This window comes from Pleurodeles waltl, chromosome 3_1 (assembly GCF_031143425.1).
Source record: "Pleurodeles waltl isolate 20211129_DDA chromosome 3_1, aPleWal1.hap1.20221129, whole genome shotgun sequence".
Taxonomy (NCBI): domain Eukaryota; kingdom Metazoa; phylum Chordata; class Amphibia; order Caudata; family Salamandridae; genus Pleurodeles; species Pleurodeles waltl.
This window is the reverse complement of record NC_090440.1, coordinates 626589666-626604973: the sequence shown is the minus strand read 5'-3', so window position 1 is coordinate 626604973 and position 15308 is coordinate 626589666. Positions and strand designations below refer to the sequence as shown.

General features: G+C 43.0%; 1 protein-coding gene across 2 annotated transcripts in view; it reads right to left on the bottom strand.

The window, feature by feature from the left end:
- AP2A2 (adaptor related protein complex 2 subunit alpha 2) overlaps positions 1-15308 on the bottom strand; it is a 308871-nt gene that overhangs the window by 224012 nt on the left and 69551 nt on the right. For both annotated transcript variants that reach the window (XM_069223134.1, XM_069223136.1), the window contains exon 2: positions 2879-2947. In XM_069223134.1, coding sequence (XP_069079235.1) covers positions 2879-2947 — 69 coding nt within the window. The remainder of the gene's footprint in view (positions 1-2878; positions 2948-15308) is intronic.

Sequence of the window (15308 nt, the reverse complement as noted above, 5' to 3'; positions counted from 1 at the left end):
TTTCTGTAATTGACAGAAAATAGCATAGCCTAACAGACATCTCACAACTCAAAGGTGGACTGACGCTATGGACGCAACTACAAATTATACAAAAGAAAGTGAGAATGAAATAACAATGTTGTGGCAATAAATAAATCTAAATGATAACCTCAACAATGAATGGAACATTCAATGGGAACAACCAAGATATCCTCACCTATCCAGGAACATCTTAAAGTGCTAGAGATCTTGTGATGAAGAAGACTTGAAACCTCTTAGCTAACACAGTGGCCATGCTCAGGCGGCAGGGCAGTCTCAGCATACCCAACAGCAATATTGCTTGTGTAGTCCCCCAAGTGATATCGCAAACTGGCAGGCTGGACAGGGAAACGTGCACTTCATGTCTCACATTCTTGGTTCTTCCTTGGAACTTCATGGAACCAGTCTTCATGCATGGCGGGCCATTAAGTGTAAGGTCTGTACACCTTAAGTAATCTTTCTTCCTGCTATTCTCAGTCCCGGTGAAATCTACAGCTACCTTTCATCTGATGTGTGGGTTGAATGCTTCATAAGGAGTGGGCCTAACTGACAAGAGTCTTCTGCCTAGGCTAATCATTGAGCCCGTTATTTCTGCTTCATTACTGTTCTGTTTATCTTCACAATATTCCTCCACAACCCCCATCACCCTGCCAGTTCTAGATAAGTGTACCCACTGTACTAGCAGTAACCTGAGAAATCACTGGTAAGCAATGAGAAAGACTGGACAAGAGGAAGACATGACATCAAATGATCAGTCTTTGTCAAAGCTAACTCATCTTGCATTTCAACATAATTACATGGTCTTTTGGCTTTGCAAATGCTTTTTGACTATGCTGTTCAACGTTAGCAAAAAGAACAACTATTCTTGACGCCGAGGGCCTGCTAGCTCTTTGATCATCAATATAATATTAGTGCCCCCTGCGAGGTCGAAGACAGTGTTGCACTCATAAATGAAGTGTGGAAATGTGTACCTAAGGACAAGATTCAAAACAACCTTTGAAAAATACTGCCAATACATAAGGAAGAAAAGACTGTCTCAAAAAGGGACTTCAAGCTCAGTTATTTAGGAAAAACCATAAAGGTTTATTAAACTATCAAATTGTAATATAGGTGACATAATGTAATGCTCGGTTAGTTCAATAAATCAGTCATAAGGCATAGAAATAATTTACATTGAAAGCATTTAGCAATTTTAAATAGACGGAACAATGAGCAGAATCAGGAAATAGAACAAGTCCTAAGTGTGAAGCAAATTGACAGAGTCGGGCAGCATCTCTAAAGGCTGGGAAAAGTGTCTGCTTCACCTCCACATTTGAGGATCTTCTATAATGAATATCACCACAGAAAGCAATGCAAAATGCAATGTCAGCATTGGATGAGCAAGTACATCATTCCAACTACAAAGCAGAATTCAGCATTATAACACATCATATAAACCCCCCATCTTAACACTTCCCATTAATATGAATATGTTGAACTCTTTCTGACATTTCAGGACAAATGTTACAATAAACAATGCAAAGTCTCACAGTCGGACTGCCTTCAGCGTGTGAGCAGGAAGAGCCTTGAAGTACCAAAAAGCTTCCTCCGGAGTTCTTTGAGAATAGCTTATCATTACAAAACATGCAGTGCGTTGCTGTATGCAGTGTCAAAGGAGAAACACAAAACAAGTATTACGAAGCAGGCAGCCATATTCTACAAAAGAAGTGAGGCCTATTTAGGCCAGAAAACACACATCTCAGCATTTTGGTTTCAATTGCAGCAAATTCATATTAAGAGTTAACAAATGATTAAAGGCAGAAAATAACTTCCACAAGCCCAATACGATCGAGCCATCACACATATGCGTGAACACAGGAAGATGCTACAGCGGCCCCACTTTTTAGAACATTTGTAAAAGTTGTATACACATCCTGAACTCACATATAGTTGGAGAATGTCAATATACCCAAGCATAATACCGGCATTAGTTAATGGTTTTGCATTATAAATATTCAAACAAAAAAGATGATCTTACCTACAATAGTTAACTATTCGACCACGGAACCAAACTAGGCTTACATAAAGTCTTCAAACGAGCAAAAATGAAGCCATTTAGTGCTTGACCCGTTGATTCTTTCAAAATACCTCCCACCACCACTTAATCTAATGTACAATAAAGTTTGGCAAGTGCCATATGCTAGGACTGATGAAACAGCCACCACCATTACCGGGTCCAGCATCCCCCCGCTCAACACCCATCACCTATACGTGCACAAAAACCACAGAAGGAGCTTCAAGGACTCCATTAAAAATTAGTGCTATTTAGGGTACCCAACTTTTTATAGACTCTGCATCACATGTGTCTTGAAGATGGCTTGGAACACATGCGACAATAGGAACCACTGCAGGGACCAGAGGTTGCACTCATTTATCATCAAGTCACACTTGTGAGGGATGAGGGGCAGACCAAAAACGAAAAAGCACGCGTTGTAATTTTTAAGGTTTGAACTGTAGTATTGCACTGGAAAGAAATGAGGACAAAACTGAAAGAGTAAGCACAATACCTTCAACTGGGGGAAGGTGGACAGGTCAAAGGGTAAATGGTTACGTGACAGAGCAGCTGCATCTCAAGCTCTGCCGTGTGCGTGGATGACGTGGCGAGAAGGGGGAATGGCATTGCAGAACTAAAGAAAAGGTATTTATGAGCAATTGCTTCAATTATTGTTTGTCACCCCTTGTGACCGGTTTCTACACAGACAGATGACACACAAGCAATACCATCGGTAACACACTCTTAGAACCACCAGAACATCAGTTGTAATTATCCATCGCATATAAACCTGCACTGACTCACAGATGCACCAATCTGGATACTCACCCTTAAATTTAGATCGGATGTTTGCCAGTTCCTTGTTTATTCTCTTTATTTCAGCTTCCTTACTCTTGCCTGAAATACAAACAGAAGAGCAAATTATAAAAGACCCCACTGGAAAAATATAATTCTTTTACCAACTATGTGTAGGAAGGTGCCTACTCTCACAGCCAGGATGACACCTCCTCAGTAACAGTTGTGTGACTACCCTGCCCGTGCAAACAATTCACACTAATGTCACTCAACTCAAATTGAATAAATGTCTGGCTTGTTGCTTGTCAGCACGACATTGAAGCAACAGATCACCAGACATTACTTTTCCCCTCATATTTCTTTTCTATTTGTGGCCATGAATTGTTCCATTCGTTGTGTGATCGTTTACAAAATAAACACACAAACCCAAACATGGCAGGAGCTCTGTTAACATGAAAATCCTTGTTTTGATTGTAATGCTTCAATTTGGTCAATTACTCTGGGAAATCCAGCTTTGTACCCATGAGATCTCAACAGGGTCAATAATAACAATACAAGATCTCCATTGGTACAGCTGCATGATCATGAGATTGGAGGCGGCCTGTCCAAGTGTGGACTTGTGCATCTCTCAAGCCAGCGTGTGCTTTCATCTGTGCAGTAAAAGGTTATTGCAGTGCGTGTCACATTGCTTATGAAAATGTTGAAACGACCAACAAGTCAACTAAATGTGGATACGCACTTTTTCTGGTGCCTTTGTCAATTAAAAAAAAAAAAAAAAAACATCTAGGGTAATCTTGGATGTGGATGTGCGAGTCTGCAATACCCTAAATTAGAATGTTTTTGTCAATTCATTTAGATATCACAATTGAATCATGCACTTGTAATAATAATAATCATCAAGTAAAATTGTTAGTGTGCCCTATTCTTTTTTATTTTATGAATTAGAGGGTTCAACCTCTTGTTTTAACAAGGAACCATTCCCACATAGACAAATACTGACTGGCTGGCAGCCACTGAAATGTCTGTTACAGCCACTATTACTCAACATGGTGCACTGTGCACTTTATTGTGGAGAAAAAAAAGCACAAGTAAAGCAAAGCCGACAGGTATTGCCTAGGAAGAGCTATTGGCTTTGTCAATGTCTTTTAGCCATGGTGTATAGCGCCACAGTGAAAGAAAGCAGAGGACCAAACCCAGACAATGATTGGACAGCCAGGAGCTGGCTCTCTGCTTTCCATTATAACACCCCAAGCAATGATTGTAGGTCAGGGGACTCTTGGCATCACTGCTTCACCTTGGAAGTGGAGCTGCAATATTTCATCTTCTTAAAAGTTGATCCAAAGGGTGTGCAGATTATTTGCTCTCTGGCAAAGCGGATGCAAACATCCTCCACTTCTCCTGGGGTCAGGTATTCTGGGAGATAGAGTGTTGGATGGGGGTAGGAGAGGGCAAAAACAAAAAAAAGCCAGCGGGGTGAACCACAGAGGACAAGGATGGGAGAGGCAACAGAAGGTGGAGGAAGCAACACAGAAGCCAGCGTGAAAACAACATAGGGGCGCTGGGGAGGGTGTGGGATGGAAGCAAACCTAATAGGAAGAGTGAGCAATGTGGAGGGAGAAAAAGATAAGTAAATGGGCTAAGGGGAAAGAGAAGCACACCAGTGAGAGAAGTTTGAAAATATGCTGTTCTATGTGCTCAAACAAAAAGGAAAAAGTAGCGCTTGAAAATAGCCAGTGGATGAACATAAGTAAGGGGGGGACTATCACAAGAAAAGGAAGGAAAGCCCACACAAGCTAACTAATAAGATACAAGTAAATGACAGTAATAATGAAGCCAACCAATGGTAAGCAGTGGACGGATTCTAAGCCCACAGTTAGTTAACAATATGTCTTTCAACAAACAGCTTATGCGATGTCTAGTAGTCAAGACCTAAACATTTAAAAATGGGACAGTTGTGATAGCAAGGAAGCAGGCAATTAAGTCACTAAAGAAGGGACTTCAAGGGGGAAAGCACAGAAATTAATGCACACGTAAAAACAAAAATCAATTAAAAGAAGAATGCCAGGCAGTATACTAACCACTGCTTCACTAAACGTGTCAAAGAGAAACAGCACACTCGAATACAAACGTCTTTGTACCACAGAGATATGTTCCTCCCATGAGTGGGGAAAGTACATTCTCTGGGTAAAGAGGTTCAGGAAACCGGAGTACAACAGGGCTGATGATCTGTAGACAGGATCACTTCAGAAGATAAAGTGATCAATTCACAGTCATTATTTACAACTAGGGAGCAAGCAAGAGGCGTTTTCTTGTTTTCAACTTGAATCCCATCACAAACTGTCCTGCTCCCAGGAGAATTCATTGGCTATTCCAGGTTTGCCTCTGGCACTGTTGCAACATTACAGCACCTATGGCACATCAAGCTTCCATGCAGTATTGCGTAAGGACAAAGTTCTCCTCCAGTCTTTCTTCAACACAGGACAATATCAGGAAATAACAATTTACAGGAAAGCCCTTCAAGCAGAAGTAAAGTTGAACTCTGTCAGCTATCAGGAAGAGCGTGGGAAATAGAAGAGCATATGAGAACAAGGTATCTAAGACAAGGCATGGTCCAGAGAATGATAGAAATGGTTCAGAGAAACAATTTGAATTAGGGAGCCAACAGTTGCTGCGCATCATCACGCCCGTCTCCAGAGTGTGCATTCCATCAATGCAGATAGGTAAATATATCATCACAGACTTCTGTGATGGAATACCAACTCCACTTTCACATCCAATAGGAAAATCTAAGTTACGAGTTTATGCACGTTTAGGCACTGGCCACTTTACTGCAGACATCTGTTGACAAGAGACTTTCAAAAGAACACTTACATGATTCTGTAATTATTGCACAGCAGCATCCAAGTCAGCAGTAACAAGAGGAGGTAAGAGTTTAATTCCAACACCACACAGGTGCCCACAGGCCACTACATCACGGACTATGAATGTATGAGATTCCATAAATCATCTACCAAGCTAGGGGTGCGGATGCATACTTCGTGCCAAATGCATTCCTCGTTTCCATGAAGCCATAGGCCCTGGGTGAGTGACAAAACTGTGAACAGAAACAAATTCCTATGTGTATGCTCCTACTGCACAGGCATTGGCTAGTGTCCAAAGTTCCTGGGTAAATGTGGGGAGCAGTAATCAGAAATATGGGAACAAAGGCTGCGACTCTAAGCAGCTTCTGCTGCCTAGTACAGAGTCGTCACCACTGAGCCACACAACTAAGTCTAGGGCTGGAAATCAGCTTCCAAGATCTCAGCCTACAACAGGATAACAGGGGGCGCGGCCAAGCAATGCCCAGGTGCAATCCAGGAGGGTGATATCTGTGCTTTTACAACTAACTAGCGGCACACGACAGGGTTGCCCCCCTCTCCCTGCTCCCGTTTGCCATGGCCATGGAGCCCTTAGCGGAGACCCGGAGGTGAGCATTGGGCCCCTGGGGCTTTATGCTCCACTCATGTGGTCTCCCTCTATGTGGACGATGTCCTAGTAAATTGGCGGCACATGATTTTTTCAGCACCTATCCTGCTTATCATGTAGGAGTTCAGAGAGATCTCAGGACTTAAAATCAGTCCAAATAAGTCTAAACTGTTCCCACTAGGTGGACTGAGAGACCCCAGTTGAGGATCTCTCTAGTGTGGACTTTCCCTGGGAACTCCGTGAGGTCCGCTACCTTGGGTTACAATGGAATCATACAACCCAACCTATCTTGAGTAAAATATTGGCCGAGTGGTAGAGGGGATTCAATCCTCGTCCCGATTCTGGAAAGAACTACCATTATCCTTGATGGATAAGATCGCTATAGCCAAAGTTAAATATTTCCCCGCTGTCTTTATACTCTACAGAGCATGCTATAAGTGATCCAAAAATGCTACTTTCAGACTTTGGATAGTCTGATGGTGGACCAACTCTAGAGAATGTAAGCGCAAACGTGTCAGGCTAACTATCCTAAAAAAAAAAAAAAAAACATGGGGGAATTGAGAGTCCCCCACCTGGAATTCTTTTATATGGCTGCCCATTTACAGCATGCCGTGCATTGGATAGACCAAGATGACAATTGGGAGAAGAGACTCCTCCAGGGCACAAACAGAGAGACAGTTCCCTGCAGGTGCTACTGATGAGGGGATAGATGATTTCCCCTGCCCCCCCCACATCATTCATGTGGTGGCGGGGTGTGGAAGAAGGTAGTTTGACAAGTTATCTGTTGTGCTCCCTAGGCCCCGGAGATGCCTCTGTGGATGATACACGCCTTTCTAGAAACACAGGCACAACAATGTGAACTCAACTGGTGGAACTGGAGCGCTGGTCACATTGTTCACAGTTACCCAATTAGAGTAATTTCTTGTGGCACTCCCCTTAAAACACTTTCAATTGGTAAATGCTTTACATAAAACAGAAATCCGCAAAGCAAAAGGGGCTCTCCCGACACAGCAGGAGAGCCAATATTCACTGCACTCTGGAAACTCGCCCCATAATGCTTTGCTAGGCATTACTTTTACACGACATTCCTGCTCATATCTCAGCATGTGGTGGTTCTAGAACAATGGGGGTGACCATCTACACGTTCAGCATGCCACACTTTCTGACTAAGTCATCTCTAGGTTCCCTCACTATATTAGTGGGACTCCAAAATAACAAACCCTACCACCATTCATTACCTTTTCAAGCACTCTCATGGCTGGAACATTTGTTTTACAGCAGGGAATAGCTTGTGTTTTAAGTGCCTTATTTGTAATATAAATGTTATAGGCCTGCTACCCCTGATAATGTGTAATGGACTATGCCCTCTCGGGGCTTAATGCATGGTTACACTTCATTATTTATTGCCATTTCTTTTTGTGTGGTTATGCCTTTTAGAGGCTAACAATATAGTTACATGATCGTATTTTTTTACAAATGCTATTTTCATTGTGGTGTCTTCTAGAGGCTGTTCTAAGAATTACAGTCATATTAACATACTGAAATATTTGTGGCAAGGAAATTTGCCCCATAATGCTTTGCAGGGTATTACTTTTACAAAACATTTTTGCTCATAATTCTGCCTGTGGAGGTCCTGGGACAATGGGACTGCCTTCAAAACATTGACAGTGCCATGCTCTTTCTGTTTACAACATCTCTGGGTCCCATTACTATGTTAGTGGGACTCCAAAATAATAAACCGTACCACCATTCATTACCTTTTTAAGCTCTCTCATGGCTGGAACTTTTGTTTTACAGCTGGAAGAAGTTATGTTTAGGGGCCTTGTTTGTAATATCATTACAATAGGCCTGCTAGCCTTCAAAATGTGTAATGCACTATGTCCTCTAGGGGCTATATATATATATATAAAAATAAATATATATATATATATATATATATATATATATATATATATATATATATATATAGTTATACTGCATTACTTTCTCCCATTCATTTTTCATGTGGTTATGCTATTTAAGGGCGGACTGTATAGTTACATGACCATGTTACTTCCAAATGCTATTTTTATTATGATGTTGTCTAGGGGCTGTTTTGAGTATTGCAGTCCACATGCTATAGTATTTGCGCCACAAAAACTCGCCCCATAATGCCTTGCAGGGCATTACTTTTACAAAGTATTTTTTGCTCATAGCTCAGCCTGTGGTGATCCTGGGACAATGAGGCCACCTTCAAAACGCTATATCTACATTACCTATGGGTCCCCACACTAGGTTAGTGGGAACCCCAAAATAATAACCCCTCCCATCACTCAGTGTCTTACGTTTTCTCATGGCTGGAAGTTTTGTTTTACAGCTGGGAGAAGTTTTGTTTTAAAGGCCTTGTTTTTAAAATCATTGTAGTAGGCCTGCTAGCCCTAAAATGACCTGTTTTTTAAAGTTTTTTTTTTTATTGGGTTATGCCCTCTATGGGCTAGCAATACAGTTACATGACCAGGTTTACTACAAATGATATTTTGGTTTTTGGATTTTGAGAACTGCTGGATCTGCCAATGCCCTTTGTCCCTGCTGCACTACAATGCGCAGTACAGCGCTTTAAAAAACATAGACCTGTAGGCGAAGGTGAGGTGGGCAATAGAAGAGCAGGTTAGGGTAGCGAGCAGGTGAGGGGGGGGAAAGAAGCACAAGAAGGATACACCTGAGAAGGAGAACAACACAGGGGTAAGGGGAGAAGCACAGGCAAAAGCAACACCGAGCCTGAGGAGGGTGCCGGGAGATCGGCCGGGGGAGTTAGTACTACGTGGGCGATAAAGATCCATGGAGTGGGAGCAGAGAAGATAGGAGCACACAGATGAGAGAGCAACATGTACCGCTGGCTTGTGAAGAGAACCACACGAGCAAGACAGCTGGAAAATACCTGCACTCTCATGGAATACTTAAGCAAAATAAAATAAAAAGTTCCCTAAATGTGAGCACTGGAAAGACACAAGTAAAGAGACTATGCTCCAGGGGAGGGATAAACAAAATGGACAAGGCAAGCCACTGAATAAGAAGCAGGCAACAGAGTGACAAGCAATGGTAAGCAATTGGCAGGCTTTAGGCCCACTATAAATTATTGGTAAGCTGGTAATAGACATTTTGCCACCAGACAACTTGCACCGTCTGGTAAGCCCAACCAAAACTGGAGAAAAGTGGGAGAGGATATTTCCTAAAGTTTCAGGAGGGAGCAGGCAGGATGGCGTCTTCATCTCTCCTCACATTCTATTGTTTTAAACTGCTTCATCCGGGAGCGACAAATGCCACTGACTGAGTTACTACTGCAGAAAAGCAGGCAACACCATTTTAACAACAAATACAGGTGCTGGAGCTACAACTATAAGTGGTGCCTTCCACCTACTGAGAGACAGACAATCACGAGCTGGACAGCTTTACTACAGGAGCTTGTACAAACAGACCACCATCGCTGCCTGCACTATGGGTATGATAACGATGGCTGACAGGCCCGGTCTTGAAAGCGGAGAACACTTCCTGAGGTGGCTATTAAACTGAACAGCTTCTGTACTGCTAGGCAACGGATTAGGGCAGACGTTTTCACAGACACCTGGTATTTTTAAAGCTGTTGGCACTAGAGTACCCACTTAACTATATTACAGTGGAAACAAATGGGAGCGCAGTAAGGCATGATCACGGATCATCAGTGTACCACGTGGGTTATGAAGGTTTGCACGTAACAGGCCAGGGACCAAGTATAGCGGTTCTTTCTAGCTGAGAGGAAATGGATGATTATTCGATCATACCCAGGGACAAGGATGTGGGTTAACTGCATATGTGAGTACAGGGTCGTGGGTGGACACTCTAGAACAGGGACAGCAAAGCGCAGGCCTTTATGGAGAGGAGCAACGGAGGATCATCCTTTCTAAGTTAGGGGTGTGCATGGCCTGACACTTCCAGGCTAGCAACATGCCACAAATGTGGGTGGACTGCCTGTTCGGAGCCAGGGACAAGTAAGAGCGGGGTGCTCTGGGAAAAGGGGCAACAAACATGGTCGTTTCTGGAGCAGCGGCAATGGAGCATCATCCTTCACAAGCTAAGAACATGACTGGACTGCCGTTAAATCAGGAAAAAAGGTTTACTGCTCTGTCCAGGCAAAGGACCGTGGGTGGACAGTCATGACCAGGTCAGGAACAGGGGTGGGGTGCTGAGCGTGGGTGGACTGTTTTTCCTGTATAGAGGCAAGGAGGCTGATTTTCTAAGGTCATGGACATGGGAAGGACTGCCCTGTCAAGACAAAGCAGGGGTACTGGCAGAATCTTAGGTGAGGGCAATGGCAAGGCCCACCCTTGGGAGAGTAAGTGAAGACCATCCTTCCAGGACGAGAAGTAAGAGAGAATCACCAGTTCCTGCCTGAGTGAATGGTGGAAAGCCCTTTCCTGGACATGGAGAACTAGAGACAGCATCTTTTGGCCAACATCGATGGACATTTAAGTGCTTTCATCCCAAAACCTGTACTATGGCAGCGAGTCTAGATTCTAGTGCATCAAGTGTGCAAATGAAGGCTGGAGACACCCTAAGGAGTTGCATCGTGGTACTTAAGATACAGAAGAATTTCCTAGCCTCTCGTTCACTGCCAGTGCTCTCAACTGTAGCAAAAAAACGCATGCCATCTACAACTGTGGGTGGATAATCAGGAAAAAGTCAAAAAAAGCAGAGTCCCTGCTGAACGAAAACCCAGGTCACGTGGTCCTTGCTACTGTCCGGATTATCTGCTTGCTGAAAAGAGTACGGGCAGACTTCCAGGGATGGTGGCTGTGCTGATGCATTGCTCATAGCACTGCTGTGCTGATGCTGGTTGTGCGGTAATCCATCCCCGGCGGCACCACAGAGCTTGTTCACCCAAACCATGCACTGAGTAGATTCAACCACTCTGACGTCCAACCATTGAGATGATTGCCCTACATGTCACAGAGATCACAGACCATTTAAATAATGCAGAACTTCCTTTTTTTCTGAAATATATGACTGTAAACGAAAGCGAAGATTTTACCTAGAGTCAGGTGCAATAAACCAAGGCTGCATTGTTAGGGGGCCCTGGAAACGGGGTGTGTTGATTCCTCAGGATAAAGACCGCTAACTCGATCCCCAACAGTCTGTATCGTGTTATAAATAGTGGGAAATGTAACAGAAGAACAAGTACGTGCAATTTACTGTTAGTGTGAACAGGCTATTATTGCTCCTAGCGCGGTTAAAAACACGTGAAGTTTGCATCGGATTACTCTACCGGTATCTGGTGTGATCAAAACAAGCTTTATCTTGTTCAAACAAAACAAACATTATAATTTATAATTTTTATACAAAATAGAGGATCAACCGACCCTCACGCCAAACATCCGGCTTGGGATGACGCCGTCACACCTCGTTCTATGTAATCAACTGTTTAAGTCAAACAAGGCAAAAAAGGCCTTGATGCACAGATAAAGCTCACCTCTGATACTGAGTGAGTCGGGGATAGAAAGGTGCGTCTCGTGCCGCGGGCAGGGCGGGCTAGTATTACAGGAACAGTACCCACAAAATGGATATCTGAGAAAATTAGAAACTACACGGATTTCTACAGCCCACGAAGGGTAGCATCTACATTTTGCTAGATTCTGCACGCTTCCACTGGCATTCGCCCCTGCAGTCTCGAAACGCTTCGCTTAGCCAGGCTGCCACTTATCTAACAAGCATTTGCAATACAATGGGTCTCGCATATTTCGAACAAGTTAATTGTCTTCTTTTGGCAACAGCGCCCACGAGCCGAAAAAAAAAAAAAAAAAAAAAAAAGAGTGGAGACTGACAAAAGACGACTTAACAAAATAAAATAAAGTTAGCTTAAAAAAATTAAACGTTGCAATTTTGGCACGTTTTCGTCAGCCACAAGCCTTCTGTTTGCGGGGCAATGGAACCTAGAACAAAATAGTACCTTAATCAGGTCGGGAGCATCCGACTGGCACGAATTAAGTCGAAATCCCTGCTCCACACAGAGGAATGGAAACTATGCCAGGCATGCCTTGACTAATTACGAGGCTATAAAGAAGAGTGCCACCAAACCAACAAATGGTGAGGGACAGGCAGGTTCCAAGCCCTTTACTGAACACAACAGTGTCTCACATGCAAGACCATGCTCAAGCACATGCACTTGCAGGCTCTACCCTAAAAACAGCATTCCCTTGATCTTTTTTCTTAGGGGATGTGTATGGCAATGAGTTGCAATTCCCAAGTCAATTATATGTTGTATAGTATAGTGTGGGGTTTAATTTACCTTTTCCAATAAACATTTTCTTGCTTGGGTGCTTGAAAGAACATTTTCTTGCTAAATCCATTAAAATGTAATATACAAAAATAATTCACTAGTAACATTTAGTTCATCTTGGACTTTTGATATTTACAAACAACTTACCCTTCTGCATTGTGTTTTCGTAGGTTACCAGAGCCCCTTGATGGCAATGAATATGGGATAAGGTACTCCCTGCTGTACATTAGAAAGATATTACAAGTCATTGAGGAATTTCTTTACGGGGTCATGGAACTCCAAGGTGGCTTGCAACATCCTTATAATGTATGGCTCAGGGTACTTATATTCCTCCTAATACATAGCCACACCATCACACTTCCCACAAAACTCTTATAATCTTGGTGTGGTGTTCTTTCATGTAAAAGAAAGAGGATTTCTGTAAACATGAATACTAAAATTTAAATCTTTAGGGCAAAATTAAACACACCAGATATGTTTTGCAAAAACTACTAGGATCAGTTTATTACAAGCTAGAATTAAAAAAATAACACTGTAGCTTAGAATATATAGAAACGTGCGGAGAGAATCTCTCTTTTCTATAATTAGCCAAAGCTTTGAAATATGACATATTGCCTTTAATATCTCCATTATGCTTATCACTGGTCAACTAGAAAAATGGAGCAACATGAGGAAAAGACACTTCCTTTTCGTTTTTGAAACTGAAGCTTTAATTATGGGCTGTAACCTGCATTTCCCATTGGCTGATGGCTCTGGCTACAGGCACTGTGACATCAGAACTCAACTGTAGTAAGATACTACAGTTGAGGAGCTATGTCATTTCTTTATTATAGCGAAATAGTTGTATCACAAGTCACCTGTAATATGGAAATTAGAGACTGGCTTTTATCACTGGATGCAGGCTTCCATGTATTATAGGCCAATATTACGCAGTTATCGGTTATGTCTCGTGCTTGTGAGAAAGAGAGTGAGAGTTAGAAAGTGATTGCGAGCAAGAGTGCTAGAGAGGGACAGACAACTAAAGAGAGAGAGAGAGAGAGAGACTGACCAATAGATAGACTGAAATTCCCATGTACAAGGCAAAGGGGACTGAAGGACCTCATGTCACGTTGGCTCTCATTGTACCACTGAGGCTGCTGTCTTTGGAAGGCAGCATCACCTGAATTGTGGGGGAACTGAGTCCAATCCCATGCCATGTGACAACTGTCGACCTAATCCGTTTGAGTTTAATTTGAGTAAAATAGCTCAATATTGTTGACATTGCTTGTCACAGAAGAAGTTAGTGTGGATAATGAAAGATCATTTTTTACCCTCCCCAAGCTCGGAGAGGTGTCAGCGTTGCTGCTCAAAACCTGAAGCGGAACATCCTGTTCTGTAGTGAGAGGGAGTTGGGTACTACCAGGAGTCCTCTAGGTCTGCTATGGAGGATCGGCCATATGGTGTAGCTTGACATTGTCAATGGAGACAAGGCGGTTTTCTTTCGAACCATGCAGCAGTGGTAGAATAACGGGGGTACTGTGTAGTCCCAGGACTGGAACCGGTGCATGATAAGAAGGACTGAACTACTTTTTCACAGCAATCTTTTCACGCATTAGATCCTGAACTTTTGGAATCCAGTTGGTAGGTGTTATTGGGGCATCCCTTATTACTAAGGAGGCAGCACTGGCAGACTCATTGTCACAGAACTGTTTTAAGTCCAGCAAGACAGTGACACGTTCATCTATGTCAAAAGGTGTATCTGCGTCCTCAGCACCAGGACCATCAAGATCTGGAACATACATTTGTGTTCCGAACAGGCACTCATATGAGGTATGCCCTCCCAGGGACCTTCTGGACATATTATAGGTGTTCTCTGAACTCCATACAGGTGATTAAGCAAACTATGACCAGTGCCTAAAACTCTAGCTGTTAAGGAATGCTTTAAGTCCCGTTTTCTTCACTCCACAACACTGTTTCCCTCAGGATGATACTGAGAAGAATACAGCTTAACCCCTAATGAAGCCATGGTGTCCCCGAATGCCTTTGAGACGAAAGGAGAGCCCTGATCTGAGTCAAAATCTGCAACTGCATATGTGCTGATAAAGACTTGCAAAAAAGTGTTGCGGCCATACCCATAGGAATCTGGAGCATGAGTCGATAGCGACTAGGATGTATTTGTTTACACCATCAGGTGTCAAGGGACTGCAAGGGTCCAGGTACACACATCGTAAATGTTTGCTGGAAATTAGGAGGGGTATCTGCGTTGGGCCTTTAACAGTGGTCCCTTTTATTTCCTGACAGATGTCACAACAAAGGACATACTGCTTGGTCTGTTTATATAGACCTAGCCACCAGTAACATGCTTGTAATAGTAAAGTAGTAGCCATCACACCAGCATGGGCAGAAGCAACTCCCTCATGCGAAGCAGCTACCTCATGCGATCTTGGATCACATGATCACCCACCCCTGGTATTCTTACTACAGCAGTATTTAGGCCAGATATGCAGTAGAAATACTTAGTAGGATAAGCCTTTGGCATGGGCCGCTTCATCAGCCAAGGAAATGCCTATACCACGTATTCCAACACGCTGATGTCCCAATGTATGCACTACAATGGCACTGAGAAGCATTTCTTTAAGATCCGCTACTTTCCTCCACAGTAGTCTGTGTTTGACGGTGTTGCCTTTTGAATCTCCGAATCCATTCTGATGCCAGTAATGCAGGTATTCA